The sequence below is a fragment of the Camellia sinensis genome, chromosome 12 (genome assembly GCF_055761805.1).
Source record: "Camellia sinensis isolate YWXY chromosome 12, ASM5576180v1, whole genome shotgun sequence".
NCBI classification, from domain to species: Eukaryota; Viridiplantae; Streptophyta; class Magnoliopsida; order Ericales; family Theaceae; genus Camellia; species Camellia sinensis.
In genome coordinates, this window is record NC_138972.1 from 143359797 (window position 1) to 143380286 (window position 20490).

The following is a 20490-nucleotide window of genomic DNA, read 5'->3' on the forward strand; positions in this document are numbered from 1 at the left end:
CCTGTTCAGCAGGTCACTTTTAATGACCTGGTTATGAAGTAATATGGTATAAGTAAATAATTGAATATAACTAAGTTATGAGTTAATATGGTGATAGTTATGACTAATATGGTATAAGTTATGATATAAAATCATATAAGTTCATAACTAAATGTATGATACACCTAAATGTACCATAGCATCACCCGTCTAATAATATTCTATCTGAAAAACGTATTTTGCCTCAATTGTCAAGATGGTCATAATCATCTTTTTCTTTGAATGCAATTTCTCTATAAGCAATGACGGTTCTAGAAATTTTTTTTTTATTGGGGTTCATAATTAAGTTTTACAATTATATTAAAAAAAAAAAAAAGAAAAAGGCTTCACTCCTTTCAATATATCATTTATTTTTAATAAATTGATAAAGATAATTTAAATTTCTTAAATCCTAAAAAAGAAAATTTTAATTGCATTTATACTAATTTTCTTTGTTAAAAAAGTGCAAATACACATATCCGAACAGATATCCACACCCTTTTGAGGGTTAAATAATTACTATTTCATAAGTTACTGTTAAACATCATCCATGTTCTTTTTCTTTTTCTTTGTTTTTTTTTTTTATTTATAATTTTTATAAATGAAACTATGTAAGAGTAGAATTTGTTTTAATTAGTTATTATGTGTGTGTGTGAGAAAGGGAAAATCTGAAAGCAATGGTGGGAGTGGTTCCACGTCGCCTATTGGAACTTTGCACAGAGGTTCCTTGTCCCCCAAATTGTTGCCGGTAATTGGCTGGACATGTCTATTATTATTGTTTGCAAGCCCTAATCTCAACCCTAATTTTCAAAAAAGTGACCTTGCCATTGCCAATTTTTTTTTTTTTTTTTTTTGATACTATTATATATTTGCTATTATATAAGACACACAACATTAACTGTTTAGGATAAAGAAATACATAATTAATTTCAAATTCAGCCTACCTTTGTCAAAATATTTAAATGTAAAATTGTAAATTCATTGCATTTGCATCCAAAGCGTTAGGCCTCAACTTCAAGATCAGATGCTTGGAGGTCTATATCAAGATCAAAATTTTGCCATTCGAATCATCGATCTCAATCAATTTTTTTATAGTTACCTCTCTCTTGTTTTGATTTTTCATTCAAGATTTTTTTTGAACTTATGATGATATTCTATTGTTATATATAAATAAAATATCAAATTTTAAATTCATAAACAAACGCATACAGAAAATTCTTAGATCAAGTTTTGTATTTAAAGGCAAATTTGTTATAACCCAGTATAACCATCTATTAATGATAAATACTATCTTTAAAAAAATGACATTATAACAATATTTGAAGTTTTTCTTCATCACCATTGACAACATCGGAAAATTCTTAAGTCCAAGACATAGGTAGATGGTATATATTATGAAAATAGAAAAATAATTACAAACACATAGAATATAATACAAATTTTTATGTGCAAAAAATTCACAGTAAAAATTAAAATAATTTCTCCAATCTTCAATGTGATAATGCATTGAGATTGAGATAAGATGGATAATGTATAGAATTGAGATATGATGGTTAAAGATATGAGGCCAATATGGGGATTATGCGGCCTGTTTGGGTGGTGAAGTTTGTTTTTGTTTTGGGTTTATTTTTTACAAAATGCAGAGAGTTACCAAACAGACATCCCAGCTCGAACCACACGTGCAATTGTTGGGTCCTTTTAGTCTACTTTTGAAGAAGGAATAAAATCATGTGATAAATACACGACTTGAATTAGTTAGGTTAGGCCCCACTTCACTTACCAATATTTATAAATACAAATAAATATATAATAAAATGTAAAAAATAACATGGTGAATAATTTTTAAAATTTTATTTTATACATATCCATGTTGACTTTCAAAATGTAACAAGCATAAAAAATATATATATACTTTTTAAAATGATGATCTATAGTTGTGTTCAATATCTATAATAGAATTAATATTAAAATCTTAAAGAATTTATGATTCTTCTTCTAATCACTGCAGATTAATTAAGATGTAATGGACAATAAGTATGAGTAATTAATTTCTTTTGTTACATAGAAGGCAAACTTGTATAGAGGACCGACTATTTAAAATTTATTTAATAAATTTACAAGGACAAAATTATATAATTTGAAAATAATCAATAACTAATATTGGTATACTATTGTTTTCTTTCAATTGTAGAAGGATGCCCCTCTTATTCTTTCTGGGTCCATACTTATCCACCAGGTTTATGAGAATAACCCTTTATATTTAAGAAATGACTCGACTACAAATTATATATACACAACCTGTGCAAAATGAAAAATAAATAAATTAAAACAAACAAGGTCATTATTTATTGGCAATATGATATTAATCTACTGTCAAACTTGATTTTAACATGTAAGATGCAATGCCAAGTGAGACAAAAGTTTGTGGAAACATCAAATGGAGCCATGGGTTTGATAAAACTAAAATCCAGGATCATGGATACAAGAAGCAGAGAACAGCAACTCTGAGCAGCAAGCCCAACTTATTTTCTCTCAGATAATCGTTCTCGGATCACCTGAAACACGGGCCTGCCCTTGCTTTGACTCATCTATATGATATTGCAGCCCTTCTCAGTCAGAAGCGAGTGAAATGTTTCAGCTGTTTCCATCAACCCAACGTCTGAAAATGCTTTTAACAGCCTGTTGCAGTCAGAGATGACTAACTCTGCGGCAGAAGCTTGTTTCCATTGATCAATAACTTCACCGGCCTCTCTCAAATAACCAAGCATGAGATACGAAGACAGAATACACCCGTAATTCCTATATGTTATTTCCTGTGCTGACATGCTCAAATTCCAGATTTTATCAACTTTGTGTTTGTCTCCCAAACCGGTATACAAGATAATTGGTAAATCATAAGTTACCCAGCCAAGAGAGATAGGTTCATGAGTGTTGGAGGACTCCGCATTCATTAAGTTACCCAAGGTAATACATATGTTTGCTAGGTTTGCATATCTTACCTTGCATTTATTAGAGCCAGAGTCGTGAGTCATTTCATCAAGAATCGTTCTAACTGTGTCAATGTTATTGGTTGATACATATGAACATATCCACAGATTGTAAGTGAACAAATTCAGGGCACCGTTTCGTAGTTTGATTTTTTGAATAGCTTTATCAACAGCTTTAGGAAGCCTATTACTATTGGCATCCATCCCGGCATCCATCCCTTTACATCTCTCCCAAATCGTGTCAATATATTTAAGTCTTCTAGCCCAATAATAAATGAGAACCAGAGCCTTGTAGGTTTCTGTAGTTTTTCCAGTGTCAGGTAGACCTAGTAAGTACTGCCCAGTAACCTCATAACCAACCACTTTGGCCATCAAGGCAATGTGGACTTCACAGTCGGAGTCCGATAATTCAAACTCTTCATGACTAACCATCCACTCTGATATCTGAAAGCTCATACTAGTTACACAACAGTATATACCACTTCTTTAACAAATACGTAATGAGAAGTGGTAAGAAATTTTGTTGTCAAATAAATGCTTCAATTGATTGCAAATTACGAAATGAAGCACTGTTAAGCAATTCAAACAGTCAATGTTAACAGTACTAATAAGTCATCCATGAGTTCTAATCTAAACATGCTGAGAAATAACAATAAATAGTTGGAAAAGTTTCTTCAGATAGCAGTATCTTCTAACAGGAGGCCACTTTATTTTATTTTTTTTTGATAAATCTAACAGGAGGCCACTTTTAAATGTGAATTTAGACATCAATCAGAATAAATAGTTAAGCAGTTGGTCTCTATGATGCCACCTATGTTCATTTCAACCCCCAACATATGCTCATTTTGACCTTTAAAACGTGTTTGGCAAGTTGGCAGCAGGAATCGAACATATTTCTTTTACGCTGCATTCAGCATACACTAATAGAGAAAACAGAGAAAGGTTTAAATTTGATAAAAAAGTACTCAAAAATCATCTTCAATTATTTCATCAAATGTTCATCAAATCAGAAGAGTCATTTTTTTCATCAAATTGATAACTCATCAGATCTCATTTTGATGAATATTAGAAAAGATGAAGCATTGGAGATAAAAAAAAAATTCCTATCAAATTTGGGATATAAAGGGAAGTTTTAAAAAGATTTTGATTTAAGTATTGAAGTAGTTCATATTAAATCAAACAAAATTGGTCAAGGGCTAGAGATGGTCAGTCTTCTATCTACCTCAAACTAAAACACAATGAAACTCAAAATTTAACCAATTCTCTTATCACACCTTCAATCATAGTTGACCACGAAACTAAAATACACATACATAAGCAATATATAGGTCAAAATAAAGAGACCCGTTCTTCCAATTGGAGTATTACAATATTTAAAAGAAATAAATAGAATATTACATGATGTGTATATTTAATATTATGTTGAATAATTAAATAATAATGTATATAAGACTCCTTTATATAGAAGAAGATAAACCTAAGTATGATAATCTTAAATATGATAATAAATATAATAGGATATATATAATAGCCCTAATATATAGTTACTATATTATATTATACCTATATCATAGTGGGGATGGTTACACCATGCAGACCATCTAAGTTGCTCTCATTGACGCACCATCCAAGTCGTCCCCTTAACAAACTACCCAAGCCGCCCCTTTTGGCGTACAACTCAAGTTGTACCTTCGCGTTAAATATAGTAAGTAACTATCTATATAACAAAATAAGGGTGTTTTTGAATTGGGGATGGGACATTTGTCTATGTGTCAAAATGTGGATCATTAGATTTTTTTTTTTTTTTTTGATACATAAAATGTGAATCATTAGATTGATTCAATCCAAGGACTGAAAATATCTTACTCTCAAAGCGAAACTTCATTACTTGAAGAGTGCTACAGGGAAATTTTGAATCCTCTGTTGTGTATGTTGTGTTTATCTTCTATAGGCTTAGTTTGTTTCTTTTGAGGGAGTAGTTTGTTTTTGTTTATGTTTGCTCTCCCAACAAAAAGATGTGTATTAAATTTCATTGTATATCTTCTTCTTTTTTTGGTTATAATATGACTTATTTATCCAAAAAAGTTTAAGAACATATGAGATGTTAATACACTCTATGTGTGTTGATGGTTGGCTCTCATTCTAAATTGAATGATTAATGTTTTATTTTTGGCTAGCTAGGATGATTACTATTTTGTATCAAAATATTCATTCATCCACTCAAAAAAAGTATTGAAATCTGATAAGGCGAAACGTTTACCAATTATAATACTAATTCAGTAATATTCTTTTATTGAAAGTTTGCTATACATGTGTCATTTTAGCGTGGATCAAATTATAAAATTTGCTATTTGGACTTAAGTTTTAGCAAATCTTTTTAGATTCTTTGCTTATGCTACACTGGAATATAAAACTCATTATTTGGACTTTATTTTTGAAGGTTGCTATTTGAGATTTATGAATATTTTTATCAGTTCAATGTGTAGAAACAATTTCTGATTCTTATATGTGAAGTTATAAATTGAAATTAGATTATCATTTTGAATTGATTTATTACAATTGAATTCCATAACAGATGTGATACCAAAAAAATTGTTAGTATTTAACATGGAGAAGAGGGAAAAAAAGTACTTCCTTTTTTTTTTTCCTTAAATGTTTTCTCTTCATTTTCTTAGCAACCAAACAGAAATTTAATTGCTAGAGATAGAAAGAGACCTCGAAGGCGTGTTGGTAGCGGTAAGGCGCCCTCCTGTGGAGGCGATCTCTGAAGCGTCGGAAGAGATTGGAGGAGGTAAGTTTGCGGCCTTCGGAGACCCATTTCTGGAGGATGTTGGAGGTGCCGAATCTGGGTAAATAAAGACTGGATATTCCGCTCTTGAGATCATCGTGTTCGCCATTATAATGTTGAGCTTTTTTATTCAGAGAAGAAGGAGACTCTTTCACAATAACTTCGCTTCTCCATGCGCTTGATGAGGAGAGAAATCTGGGGAGACTCCTTTGGCCTCTGCAATTTCTGCACAAAAAAAAAGTAACTAGTTTCACTCACGAGAGAGAGAGAGAGAGAGAGAGAGAGAGAGAGAGAGACTTTTAGGGTTTGAGAGCATGCACACCTAGTGAGAGCGAGGAAGATCGAGCGAGCCGCCATTGCAGGTGTTCGATCAAGTTCAAGCCCGCTTTCGTTTCGTTTGTTATATTAAAGGTAAATTAAGTAATTAACCATTGCCCTATTCATACTTTATAGTCATGCCTGAAAATGCTTATAATTTAACTTTGTTTAACATAAATTAATTTTATCTTTTCCGTTGTTTGTTGTTTTTTTTTTTTTTTTTTTGGGAGGGGGAATTGGTATCAAAGTGCTCGGATCAAAATCCGATTGACTTTCATGAGTGCACAGACTCCGACAAAGAATTTTTTTTTTTTTTTTAAATACACCACTATTAAATTAAGGAGCTTCTTAAGTCATTTTTAATAATTCAACAATTTTTTTTTTTTTTTAAAGTCAATAGATTGACATTTTAAACAAGAGCAATGATTAAAGCCTCGATCTCCACAAGACACACAAATCTAGACTACTTAGGTCATGTTTGTTTGGGTGGACATGAGCTTGGGATTGGACTAATAGTCCAATAAAATTACTAATCCAATGTTTGATTAAACAATTAAAGTACGGACTAATTATTTTAAACTTGACTATTAGTTAAGATAGGATACATAATCCAATGGATTTGTACCCCTAGGACTATTAGTCATGGGAATGCTAATCCAGTCCGCCCAAACAAACATGGCCTTAAGGTATAAATCTTACATATATATGAGTGAGCTCTACACGTACATAGAGGGTTACAATCACTTTAGATGTGTAAGGTTCATTCCCAAAAAGGATCCCAAACATTTTTGTTTAAACAAACAAAGTTGAGACCCGTTTATGATTAGTTTTTTTTTTTTTCCCATTAAAAACAGTATTCTTTATCAAATATATTTTATTATTTTATTTAATTTCTTATATATTTTACCACATCTATATGTACTTGGTACTGGTTGAGATATACCACACTTGATTGGATAGAACCATGGCCATGATCATTATCATTACGTGATATTGTTGTTGATTACTTCAATTTAAGTTGAATTTGCAATCTAGTTGTTATTCTCCTTAAATCTAGTTGTAATCCTAACAACTAGATTACTTCAAATTCAATGAAGGAGAATAACAGGAAACTTCAAAATGAATTTGTAATCTAGTTGTTAGTCTCCTTCATTTTTAATTTTTTTTTTTCTTCCTTTTTGGTGTGTACCAAATTGGATTTTATACGGTGAAATATATACTTTAGTGTTCTTCCAAATATTCCAATAATATTTCTTCAAAATAATAAATACTTGGCGAAGCCTTTTAGCTCAAGCTTTTCCTATACCTATATTAGTGGATTCGCATAGAAAAGGAATTTTGAGAAATTTTCTTGTTATTTTTAATTTTTTTTTTTCTGTACAGAATAGGTATATTGGATATAATTTTAATAGCCAAAACTCCAATAACTCATTGGTGTAATTATAGAACGTCTCAACAATGACTCTTTTAATTTATTGTGTAGTGTTAGTCCATTTATGGGAAATTTGTATTTAAAACCTCTTTATAATAGTTGATGGGTAGATATTAGGCTGGCCACAGTTACACCAGTCCAAAGAATTTGGAAGCCCAGTTGGGCTCGAACAATTCGAGACTTGTTGGACTTGGGCGTGACTTGGAATGGGTCGCTCGTGGGCTTGGGTGTGACTTCAAACGGGCCAACATGTGGATAACCAGATTGGCCTAGGGCAGTAGAAGTCCATCCAATCTTTGGGGCGACTTTAGGCAGAGTTTACAGTAACAAAGGAAAGAGAGAAAAGCACATGAAAGGATACGGAAAAGGGATCCATATACTGCAAATCAATGAACACTAACACAAAAACATACCTCATTCTAATCAGTGAGGCATTCTATTAATCTCATTTTTTCCTGCATCAGTATAGATTTCACTAAGAAGCTAGATCCTTTTTGATATGACATAACAGCTCATTAGCTGTTAAAAGAAGCGCAGACAAGAAGTCGAACAACAAAACAAAAACGGAAAACAATCAAAATCTAAGTCCTGAATTATAGAATCCAGGATCATGGATACAAGAAGCAGGGAACAGCAATTCCAAGCTGCAAGCCCAAATTATTTTCTCATCGTTCTTGGATCAACTGAAACACAGGCCTGCCCTTGCTTTGACTCATCTATATGATATCGCAGCCCTTCTCAGTCAGAAGCATGCGAAACGTTTTGCCTGTTTCCATCAACCCAGCATCTGAAAACACTTTTAACAGCCTGTTGCAGGTAGAGACGTCAAACTCTGTGGAAGCAGATTGTTTCCATTGGTCAATAACTTCTCCTGCCTCTCCTGAATGCCCAAGAATGAGATACGAAGAAAGAATACACGCATAATTCCTACTTGTCATTTTCTGTTTCGTCATCCTCAAAGATTTCCAGATTTGATCAACTTTATCTTTATCTCCCAAACCGGTATAGAGGATAATTAGAAAATCATAAGTTACCCATTCTCTCTGTGTAATACCCTTTTCATTTTCAACCAGAGAGTTGGACTCTACATTCATGAGGTTGCCCGAGGTAATATATATGTTTGCTACGTTTGCATATCTTACCCAACATTCATTAGAGCCAGAGTTGCGAGTCATTTCATCAAGAATCGTTCTAACTTTGTCAATATCCATGGTGGCGGCACATGAACTTATCCACAGATTGTAAGTGAACAAATCTGGGGCGACGTTTTGTCGTTTCAGTTCTTCAATAACAGAAGGAACCTTCTCGACCTGCCCAACTGACATGTACAATGTCATTATCTCGTTGTATGTGACAGCACTCAAAGACAGGTTAGCTTCTTTTGCTCTCTCATAAAGATCCTCAGCATTTTCAATAAGTTTTGCCCCAGCATAAGAGTGAAGCAGAGCGGTGTAGGTTTCGCTAGTTTTTGCAGTGGGAGGTAGACCTTCAAAGTATCGCTCGGCAGCATCAACACCAAACACTTTGGTCATCAAGTCAATGCGCACTGCATAGTCGGAGTCCGATAATTCAAACTCTCCGTGACTAACCATCCACTCTGATATCTGAAAGCTCATACTAGTTACACAACAGTATGTAACACTTCTTTAACAAATACGTAACGAGAAGTGGTAAGAAATTTTGTTGTCAAACAAATGCTTCAATTGATTGCAAATAATTAAATGAAGCACTGTTAAGCAATTCAAACAGTAAATGCGAACAGTACTAAGACATCCATGAGTTCTAAATTTGCTGGGAAATAAACAGAAATAGTTCGAAAAGTTTCTTCAGATTGCAGTATCTTTTTACAGGCCACTTTTAAATGTGAATTTAGACATCAATCAGGATAAATAGTTGAGCACTTGGTCTTCATCATCCTACCTATGTTCATTTCAATTCCCAACATGCTCATTTTGACCTTTAAAACTTTCTTTTACACTGCATTCAGCATACACAAATAGAGAAAGCAGAGAAAGGTTTTCATTGCTTTCTAAGATGTAATTTACAATGGAGAAAAAAGGGAAAAAAATGAAAGGTCAAATAAGAAAAATTAGACCTTTCTCCTAAGCATGTGTGATAGAACCTTTAGAGAGAAAAAGATGAGCCTCTCCATAAAACAAAATAAAATAACAATCTTCAAAAATACTAACAACATGCCTGTCGTCAAGTTAATGGATTACAAGGCACGTTCCCCATTTTGCCTAATTAGGTGAGTTTTCTGTTTGAGCAAATCCAACCTGTTAGACGCACAGCCCAGGGCCCAACATAACAGTCGGCCTCACAGGTTTGTCCCATTGGGCTCCAACCCAAAAGGTGCCTCCCCAGTTGAGGTGTTCTGCAGCATCTTACTAGTCTATTCTGGATATCATCCACAACCGATGTGGGATGCCAACATCCCACCTCAAAGCTGGCAACAACCTCGACTCTGATACAATATCAGACACGCAGCCCAACCCTCATCTAGAGGTGTAGTCTGTTATAGCCCACCCCAAAAGCCAGTCTGACGGGTTTGTCCCGCTCCAATCCAAAATATGCCTCCCCAGCTAAGGTGTATTGCACAGTGTTATAAGTTCATCCTCGACATCTACTTTTCCTTTGGAGCATCCCTTCCCTGACCAAATTCTTCACCCTGACCAAATTCCAGTCATCTACTTTTCCTTTGGAGCATCCCTTCCCTTTAGCATTCAGTAACTAAAACTAATCATCATTGTGTTCATTGATAGAGATTAGTAGCATTCTTTTTGCACTCTCCCATCTCATCAATTCTTAATAACCCCAGAAATTGTCGTCTCTACCTCAACCAAAACACAATGAAACTCAAACCCTAGCACAATTTTTTGTCTACAAAATTGTTAATTCTCTCATCACACCTTCAATCATAGTTGATCAAGAAACCAAAATTCAAATGCACAAAGCAATATACAGGTCAAAACAAAGAGACCCAGTCTTCCAATTGGAGACAGCAAAGAGGGGGAAAAATAATATCTTTTTTATGTTCTCTCTTCATTTTCTCAGCAACCAAACAGAAATTTAAATTGCGGGAGAGAGAAAGAGACCTCGAGGGCGTGCTTGTAGCGCCGAGACTTGCGGAGGTCACCGGAGATGCGTCGGAGGTCAGAGGTGGTAATTTTGCGGCCTTCGGAGACCCATTTTTGGAGGACGTTGGAGGCGCTGCGTTTGGGGAGTCTGAGCCTGAATATTCTGCTCTTGAGATCATCGTCTTCGCCATTTCCATCTTGATGTTCTTCATCCTGAGAAGTATGAGACTCTTCGACAACAACTTCGTTTCTCGATGCGTTTGATGAGGAGAGAGATCTGGAGAGAGTCCTTTGGCCTCTACAATTTCTGCAAAAAAAGGACCTATGTTCACTCAGCTTAGAGAGAGAGAGAGAGAGAGAGAGAGAGGGAGAGAGATTTTGGAGTATGCATACCGAGTGAGAGCGAGGAAGATCGAGCGAGCCGCCATTGTAGCAGGTGTTCGATCAAGTTCAAGCCCGATTTCGTTTCGTTTGTTATACTAAGAGTAAATTACACTCGCCTCCCCTCGGGTCTCAGAAAAATACAAAAACTTCACAGAAGTTTGATAAAATTATTAAGATTTTAATTCATATATCATTTGGTTATGTTATCATCATAAATTCATTAATTGTATCTTATAAATAAAAAATAATATTATCATCTTTTTTATATTAAAATATACATTTAAATTATTTATCGTAGTGTTTTCATGCCACTTATATTAATTTTGATTTATTTAACCTCATTAAAATTGAAGTTAGTCTAATTATATTAATATTTTAAAACTTGTTATATATTTTTTTTAAATCTCAAAGGAAGTTAGTGTAATTTACCCTTATATTAATTATCGAATAAAAATTAATTATTTATATATTAACTAATAAACAAAAATGAATTTTCAGATATTAAATATGAAATTTTGTTCCTTGATTAATATATTCAAATATAATTTTTGTTTTGATAATTGATGCTAAAACGAAAAAATATGTACCAAAAAATTTTATGATGTTCAAATAAAAATTCATGTTAAATGTGTATTTAAAATAAAGACAAGTTAAACTTTTATCATTCAAAGTTTATTTGATTTTTGTTAAAAAATAAATTTGAATCAATCTTAAAATTTAATAAAGGTTTAAAGTATTTAATTAATTAATTTATTTAACGAAAATCCCAAACGAGTTTATAAGTAATTAACTGTAGCCCTGTTCATGCTTTATAGCCATGCCTGAAAATGTTTATAATTTGATTTTATTTATGGGCTTTTTTTTAGGGTTCCTGATATTAAAATTTTATAGTAAAAAGTACATTTAATATTTTCATAATGTCTAAAGTCCCTCAACATTGAACCAGAGAAATTTCAGTCCAGAGAAATTCCAGCCCAGAGAAATTTTTTCCAGGGCTTCCAAAGAATTTTTCTGGATTCAAGACTTTGAACATTCAAATTTCTCTGGATCTATGGACTAACATAAAAAAAAAAAAAAAAAAAAAAACCGACAATATCAGCAGCCCTCAAAATGACACACCATTTGCCTTCATTTGCACTTTGAATGAACACACATCAACAGTGTAGAAGGTGATCAATCTTATAATCAGACATGACAAAGTGAATGCATAGAAATTCATAACAGAGTACCCATTCTTAAATGTTAAAATCAATGCCTTTGATTTTATCCAAAATGCAAACATAAGAACTTCTAACTAATTTCTTCACCTCGCACCACACCAGATGCTTAATTTAACAAAACCAGCTCATTCCTTGTTTTCCATAAAATCCACAAGATTGCTATGGGCATTGCTTCCCAAATTAATTTCTTCACCTGTTTGAATTTGCAGCGTTACCACTATGGATTTGTTTACATGGTCCAGAGAAATTCTTTGGTTTAGACTGAATTTTTTTTGGTTTGAACTGAATTTTCTCTAGGTTGGTCTAGAGAAATTCTCTGGTTTGAACTAAATTTTCTCTAGGTTGGTCTGAATTTTCTCTGGGTTGGTCCAGAAATTCTCTGGTTTGAACTGAATTTTCTCTGGGTTGGTTCGGAGAAATTCTCTGGTTTGAACTAAATTTTCTCTGGGTTGGTCCAAAGAAATTCTCTGGTTTGAACTGAATTTTCTCTAAATTGGTCTAGAGAAATTCTCTAGTTTGAATTGAATTTTCTCTGAGTTAGTCCAGAGAAATTCTCTGGTTTGACGAAGGCATATGATTTAGTTCCTCTTCAAAGGAATCACAAATATAGAATCAAGTTTTTTCATGATGAAACTTCAATACACAAAATGTAGTGACGGAAAACAAAATTGGGGACCCAACAAAAAAACCTCTATCCTGCAAGTAAAAAACCTGACAAACTCACTCCCCAGCTATACTGATTGGCCGCCTTCAGATGCCAATTTTATTCGCTCTTGATGCTCTGCAACCTTGTTGTCAACTATTTCCTTGAATAGCTCGGAATCCAATACACAGTCCGGGCGTCCATACACGGCTGCTTGAACACTGGCTATTAGTTTCGCTATCTCTCGACTTGAGAAGTCTTCTGTCTTCTTGGCAGCCTCTCGAATCACATCATCGGACAAATCTTCTATTGTTATCTTTTGTGTGCTCTTCTTAAACAAAGAAACCTATTTAGACTCACTATTGTTATCTTCACCGGATAAATACTTGTTTCAATAGAGCTTCAACAGTTTGAAACGGAATTTGGGGTACCTGAGAAAGAGAAGAAGCATTGTTTCAAGCTGTCCATCGTCGATGCGATTAAATGAGTGTGTTGTAATTTCATCAATGATCGATCAGCAGATGACCAATCGGTTGACTGGCCGTTGGATACCAACCCAGCTGCCATTGATGTAGGAGAGCGAGAGAGCGAGAGAGGAAGCAGAGAGTGAGAAGAGAGAGACCAAACTTAGCCTTCGTTTGGTGGAGTTTTCAAAATCTAATTCCACACTCACTTTTGAGTGTGGTGTTTGTTTAGGGTTTTCAAATTATAATTCTACACTCATTTCTCAAAACTCAATTCAAAACATAATCATTACTTTTCAAAACTCATAACCAAACACATAATTCAAAACTCTTTTCAAAACTCCATTCAAATCAATATTTTAAAAATATTTTAATTTTGTTAAGATTTTAAATATTTTAATATTTAAATATGTTACAATTTTTTTAATTTTTTTAATTTTTTGAATATTTTTAAATATTACGATTTTAATTTTTTAAATTTTAAAATATTTTATAAAAATAAATTCAAACTCTATTTTATAAAAATATTTTTAAATATTTTAATTTTTTTGTTATGTATTTGGTTACGATTTGAGTGTAGAGTTGTGAAAGTAGTATGGAGTTTCGAGTTATGTTTTTGGTTATGAGTTTTAAAAATAATTTTTTAATTGAGTTTTGTTTTATGTGTTTGGTTACGATTTGAGTGTAGAGTTGTTTTTAAATTTAAAATATTAAAATTTTAAATTATTTTAATTTTTTAAATATTTAAATTATTTAAATTTTTACGAATTAAAATTTTTGAATATTTATTTTAATTTTTTACTTATTAAATTTTTTAGATTATTTAAATTATTTAAATATTTATAATTTAAATTTTTTGAATATTTATTTTGAAAAAAAATTATTTCCTTTGTAGTATTTTCAATTAAAAAATTGATTAATGTTATTTTTTGTTAATAATAAATTTTTTTAATTGAATTTTAAAAAGAGTTTGGTTAATCAAACTTTCAAAACTCAATTCTACACTCAATTCCACACTTTATTCAAAAACCATAACCAAACAAATTTTCTACACTCAAATCATAATTCTAAAACACACAAACTCAAAATACAACTCATATTCTCAAAGACCTTAGATATCATAAAATAATATTGTGGATTTCTTCCATTATTAAAAGTGGGAGAGGGACCTTAGACTAATTTTCCCTTTTATTTAACATAAATTAGTTTCTCTTTTATTTGTCTTTTTCCTATGTCACTTTTAAGAATTCAACCAAAAGTTTTTTATTTTATTTTTTTATTTTTTTATTTTTTATTTTAAGTCAATAGGTTGACATTTTAAACTAACAAAGTTGGCATTAAAAAATATATTCTTCATCAAATATTTTCACTATTTTATTTATATATAACTTGATGGATAGAACCATGATTAGGATCATTAACAAACATCATGGAAAATTATTTATAAGTCCTATTAGGGAGACTTATACTACATATGGTCCTACTAAAAAATTTATGTTCTCATAAGTCCTAGGATATTTATTGACACATTTACCCTCAATATTAGTTGTTAATATCATAAATAATAGTAACACCATATATAGGAAATTGAATATTACCATAAATCATATCGGCATAAACGTAATGTAACGTGACACCTAATTGTATGTTACCATAGATCATATCTATATAAACGTAACGTAACGTGACACCTATTATTTATGGCAACATTCAATTTATTTATATGAAACGTAATGTGACACCAACATAAACCAGCAATATTTTCACATTCAAATTAAAAAAATAAAAACTCATTAAGTTTGCGAAACGTAACGTGACACGTTACGTTACGTTTATGTAGGTGTCACATTACGTTACGTTTATATAGGTGTCATGTTACATTACGTTTATGTAAGTGTCACGTCACGTTACGTTTATGTAGGATCTTGTGGAATACATTCCTATCTAAATAGGACTTGAAACTCTATAAGAAATTACACAGGACTTAGCCTACTATAAGTGCCTGAAAAAAAAACTTATAAATAAGTCTCCCTTAATATTACTTGTACTTATAACCTTATCATTTATTTTAGGATAAACTACCAATAGGTCCTAATAATTGGACTTAATTCCTATCAAGTCCCATAAAAAATAAGTCTTGATAAAATTGTCACTAAAAATAATTTTTTTGTGACAATTTTTTATATATATCGTTAAAAATTGACAATTAGTGACTTTTTTTTATTATAATTTTTATTAATTGTTACTAAAACTTACAATTAGTGACTTTTTTTATGACAATTTTTTTTCATAGGATCTATTAGACAATAAGTCTACTTAGTGACTTTTTTTATGATAAATTTTTCTCATAAGACCTATTAGATAATAAGTTCAGTTATTAGGACCTACACGTAAGTACCCTTTCATTTTATTCTACTTTTCTGATTTAATTTATGAATTTGCAATCTATGATTATGTGATATTGTTATCAATTACTTTATGTGTTAGATGTTAGATAGATGGGTTAAAGGGAAAAAAATAGCATTGAGGATGACAGATATTTGATTCAAATGTTTAAAAATGTGACTTAAAAAAAAAAGAAAAAAGAATCATTAGACCAAAGTATGGAAAAATACAACAAACATGATTTGTGGTCACCTTCTCCTATCTATCTCTCTCCACTTGCATTTGCGTCATCTGAACTTTTAGCTAGTATTTTCTTTCACATATTTCATCGAATGCCAAACTTTTAGGTTTAGAAACACACTTTTTTCATAAACATGCCAAGTGCTCGATAAAATTCCCAAACGTGATATAGATGCAAAAACACACCTCTTATTATAACACACAAAGGCCTCGTTTGGGAAGTGGCTATTTTAGTAGGCTATTTTAGTTTTTGACTATTTTAGTAGGCTAAAATGTTTGTGTTTGGGAAGATAATTGGATTTTTTTGTGGTTGGATGTGATGTTTGTGAGAGAAAAAGTGGAATGATAATGGGTTTGATGTGATATTTTGTCTTATTAGCTATTTTAGCCTATTTTATCTTTTTGTGATTTTTTGACTACAATTTTAGTAAAGACAATACTAAGCAAATTTCCTCTTGAATGGAGTATGTGACAATCTTATAGGACAACTAACAACTACAGTAAACAAAACATAAAACCAAACACAAACATAGAAAACAAATAAGTAGATAGGATTTTTAAGAAGTGAGCCTCACAAACAAATTTTATCCATTTATGTACATTTTGTGTTCAATTTTGTATTTAATTTTTGGGTTGTCAACTGTATGTACAAACTTCATATTCAAATTCTTAAAGAATATTCCCAATCCACCTTGTATTTCACATATCAAAGCAAGTTTCATACGACACTACGTACAAAACCGCAGGAAAACTTACTAAACTCAACATGGTAATATTATCATCATCATTATTGTATCAGAACAAATATGTTAATTACAGTTTCTTGGTCCTCTTTTGGAACCTGAAACTGCACAAACACAAACAAAACCATCCATGGCTTTACCATTTTTGGATCAGCCTCACTTTTCTTGTGTTGAGACTTTATTACAGCACATTAATGTATACAAAATAACCTATTGAAACTCTTGAGTCTTGTTGAGAGTTCTTGAGACATCTATATTTTTAGATATCTCACCTAAAAAATTAATTCCAAAACAGTATGAAAAGCTTCATGAAGGAAGAAGTGACCCTTTTCTCTTTGGGCAAATTATAATAATAATTCTTATACTTTGGCCTTTGTGTCATTTTAATTTTTATAATTTCGATCGACTCAATTTGGACTCTAAAAGTACGTCTTTGAACTAGAATGTATCATGCTTTTTAAAGACAAAATTATAAACTTACTCTACTCAGTCAGCAAATCTCAACTAACTGAGTAACCATTTTTTAAAATCCAAAATCCTAACTAATATTATCAAAATTGAGCCAATTGAGAGAGGATATATGGACCAAAATGACATGAGCAACAAAATGTAAGTATGACCCTCATAAAATTTGCCTCTTTTTTTATGAGAAACCTCTCCAAAAGTAGAGTCACCTCCGGATACCTGAAATTATTGGCAAACTATGTGCAATAGTAATCGAATCTAAGATGTCCGGATTTACGGTTCATCCCAAGACAATGCCCCTTTTACCACTGGGCTACCCGTGCGGGTTCAACGAAGCCTTCTCACAACAGGACACTGATCTCTTCATCAAAGCAGGACCTTTTTGCAAAGATCTCCCAATTGAGTTATCACCCATTGATCTCATCAACCTTTGATTGACCTCAACATTCTTTGCAACATTACCCATATCAAATTCCTTCACTTTCACAACTTGGGAATTTGCATTGCCATCATATTCTCCAGATTGTGCATTACCCATAGCAGCACTGAATACTGAAGCCGACGAAAAATCTACAGACACAGATCTCCTCGTTGGTCGAATCTCATCACCCACCTCTTGCTTCACAATTTCATGTCTCTTTTCTCCACTTTCAACCCCTAATTCACCTCCTTCCTCTGTTTCTCTCCTCAATTCACCACTACCCTCTGGAATCACAACCTGGGTTTCCTCCCAAACAATCGAATTCTGAACACTCTGCTCCGGCAATTGCGTTGGCAATCTGGCCGGGTTAGTGACAATACTGGCTCGACAAAGGGGACAATTGGTGTGTGATCTGAGCCAGATATCAATACAGTGTATGTGAAAAGCATGGTTACATTTGGGCAATAATCTAAGAGTCTCATCTTCTTGAAACTCATTCAAGCAAACAGAGCACTCTGTTCCTTCAACAATTCCATTGACTCTGTTATACTTACAAACTGGAATTGAGTGGATGATGGCTGGGTTCAAACCAATGGTTCGGATGTACCAAATCGGATGATCCAACACTGGTCCATGATCAAGAAAATCATAATGGGTCTCTAGTCGTTGTTGTTGTGGTGGTGGTGGTGGTGATGATATTGTTCTGTTCCTTTGCCTATTCTTGTAGTGTTTGTAGATTATATGGAAACAGAGGAGGAGGAAAATGGCGGCGAGAATGGAAAGAGGAATGATGGATTTGAGAGGAAATTTTTTGGGGGTGTTTGGAGGGCAAGAAAGTGTGGGGCAGGGAGGGTCTGCTGGTGGCGGTGGTGGTGATAGAGAGTGGCGACAGATGGAGCGACACATAGGTATGCATTTGTCTGGGCAGGTACCATTCTTGTTTTGTAAAGGGTCGCAATAAAATTGTGAACAGATTGGTGGTATGCCTGTACTGGGTGGTGAATCTAAGGATAACTTTCTATGATTATAGGCCATGATTGACAGAGAGAGGCCTTGGATGGATTTGGGGGGGGGGGGGGGGGGGAGAGAGATGAGAAGCTGGTGAAGAGAGAGAGAGACTGTGTGTGCTGATTAGGTTGGTGGGGGCGATAATGGAGATGAGGGAGGTTTTGTTCTGTTCTTTCTGTTTGCTTTTGTTCTGGAATCAAGTTCGATTATAGCAGACTTGGATTGCCCGACCCTCCCCGGCCCATCTAACTTGTTTTGTGATCGGTTAATGGATGCCACTATATAACATTAACAAGTTGCGAAAAAAGTTAGTCAGGCTTCCATTTACAACACCTCTCACAAAGGTATATGATTTGGTTTGATCAATTTATTGGATTGTTTGTAAGTTTGTAATAGAAGAATTTGTGTTAGACTGTTTGTTATAATTTTTATATATAACTTATGAGATAAAATAATTTAAATAATTTAAATAAACAACTGATTTTTTGACAATTAAGAGATCAGTGTTTTTTTTTTTCAAGTTTTCACAACTTGCAACTTTACAAGTTGCCGATCTAAAAAAAAACCTTCACATGTTATGTTAGCACCAAAAGAATATAAATTGTTAGTAACAAACAAGTAATTGTTTACATGATCAAAAAAAAAAAAAAAAACCAAGTAATTGTTTACGTAAAAGAGGGTTTCGGTTCATCTCCAAAATAAGAACTATTGGGCTGAATACAAAGTGAGAATTATGAGCATCCTCACCGATTTAAAAATTCAGAATCAAGTTGGGACAAATTGGGCCCTATCTCTGGCCCAACAATTCCAAACCAGGTCAAACTGAATGAACCCACAATTTTTAGTCTCAAAATATCTAGAGTAACCGTTTGGCATGGTAGGTTTGGATGGGTTGGGACTAAAATAATTATAAAAAGATTAAAAAAAATTATTATATTAATTTTTAATCATTTTATTTTTCTTTTAAAATAGTTAAAAATTCCATTCCAAAACGAGGAAGCTAAAAAGTTAAAAAGTCAACTTACTTTCCAAACGAAACCAGAATTTGTAATGAAATTTATACTAAGATATGATCTATATTAGCACTTTTGATTTTATCTTTTTATTTTTTTTAATCATATCACTTTTTTACTTTTCTACATATTTTTTTGTAAAAATAAAAAATTATATTTATTTATATCATTCCAAACAACTCCTAAGTGCAGGTAGAGGTGATAAATTCAATCCTAAATGATAATGTCAATTACACCTATTTAAAACTTGTTTAAATTAATCCAACTTTATAAACAAATTTAAGGGTTCGTTTGGCAAGAAGAGTTTGGGGCTTTTTTGGCTATTTTAGCCACAAAAGACAAAATAGGCTATTTTAGCCACAAAAAACAAAACATCACATCCAACCCATAATCATTACACTCTTCTCTCACAAAAAAAGTCAAAAAAGTCAAAAAGCCAAAAAGTCCTTCCCAAACCAAGCTTTTTAGCCCAGGCTAAAATAGCCAAAAAAACCAAAAAGTCAAAAAACCAACCCACTTCCCAAACGGAGGCTAAATGAGTTTCATCTTGTAAATTCAATTAAAGTTATATTTAAATTTTAATGAGTTGGCTACTCTGCATTTATTCCGGATATATTCGCAATCTAGCGTAATGAATGCATTGATTTCAACGTATTAAATTGTTATTATTAGTCTAGCTAGTACTAAAACGAGAAAAGGGCAAAAAATAAGAGTAATGAGCATGATTATTTTTAAAAAAATGCTTGGGAGCACTAATTAGTGCTCTCACTAATTAGGTGGCAGTGGGTCCCGTTATTAATGATGTGATATTTTGGTCTTAGAGTTGTAGTTTTTTTTTTTTTTTTTTTTTTTTTTTTTTTTTTTTTTTTACTTTTTTAATGCAC

The 20490-nt window shown here is 32.6% G+C and overlaps 3 protein-coding genes across 4 annotated transcripts; all 3 read right to left on the minus strand.

The window, feature by feature from the left end:
• Positions 1–2341: 2341 nt before the first annotated feature.
• Positions 2342–6577, minus strand: LOC114282260 (pentatricopeptide repeat-containing protein At5g09450, mitochondrial). Its single transcript, XM_082900057.1, has 3 exons — positions 6116–6577; positions 5721–6018; positions 2342–3449 (listed from the first exon to the last, which is right to left on the minus strand). The coding sequence occupies exons 1-3, from the start codon at positions 6148–6150 to the stop codon at positions 2607–2609; spliced, it is 1176 nt and encodes a 391-aa protein (XP_082756183.1). The 5' UTR covers positions 6151–6577; the 3' UTR covers positions 2342–2606.
• A 1356-nt stretch (positions 6578–7933) lies between these two features.
• On the minus strand, positions 7934–11191 carry LOC114282259 (pentatricopeptide repeat-containing protein At5g09450, mitochondrial). Of its 2 annotated transcripts, none has more exons than XM_082900056.1 (3): positions 11014–11191; positions 10639–10927; positions 7934–9147 (listed from the first exon to the last, which is right to left on the minus strand). In XM_082900056.1, exons 1-3 carry the CDS (start codon positions 11046–11048, stop codon positions 8260–8262), a joined length of 1212 nt encoding a protein of 403 aa, XP_082756182.1. In that variant the 5' UTR covers positions 11049–11191; the 3' UTR covers positions 7934–8259. The 2 variants fall into 2 exon arrangements, with proteins under 2 accessions (XP_082756182.1, XP_082756181.1); XM_082900055.1 differs by having other exon boundaries at positions 10639–10942; positions 11014–11138.
• Positions 11192–16708: 5517 nt separating this feature from the next.
• Positions 16709–18742, minus strand: LOC114282243 (RING-H2 finger protein ATL54). Its single transcript, XM_028224883.2, has one exon. It carries the CDS (start codon positions 18618–18620, stop codon positions 17478–17480), a length of 1143 nt encoding a protein of 380 aa, XP_028080684.2. The 5' UTR covers positions 18621–18742; the 3' UTR covers positions 16709–17477.
• Positions 18743–20490: the final 1748 nt, after the last annotated feature.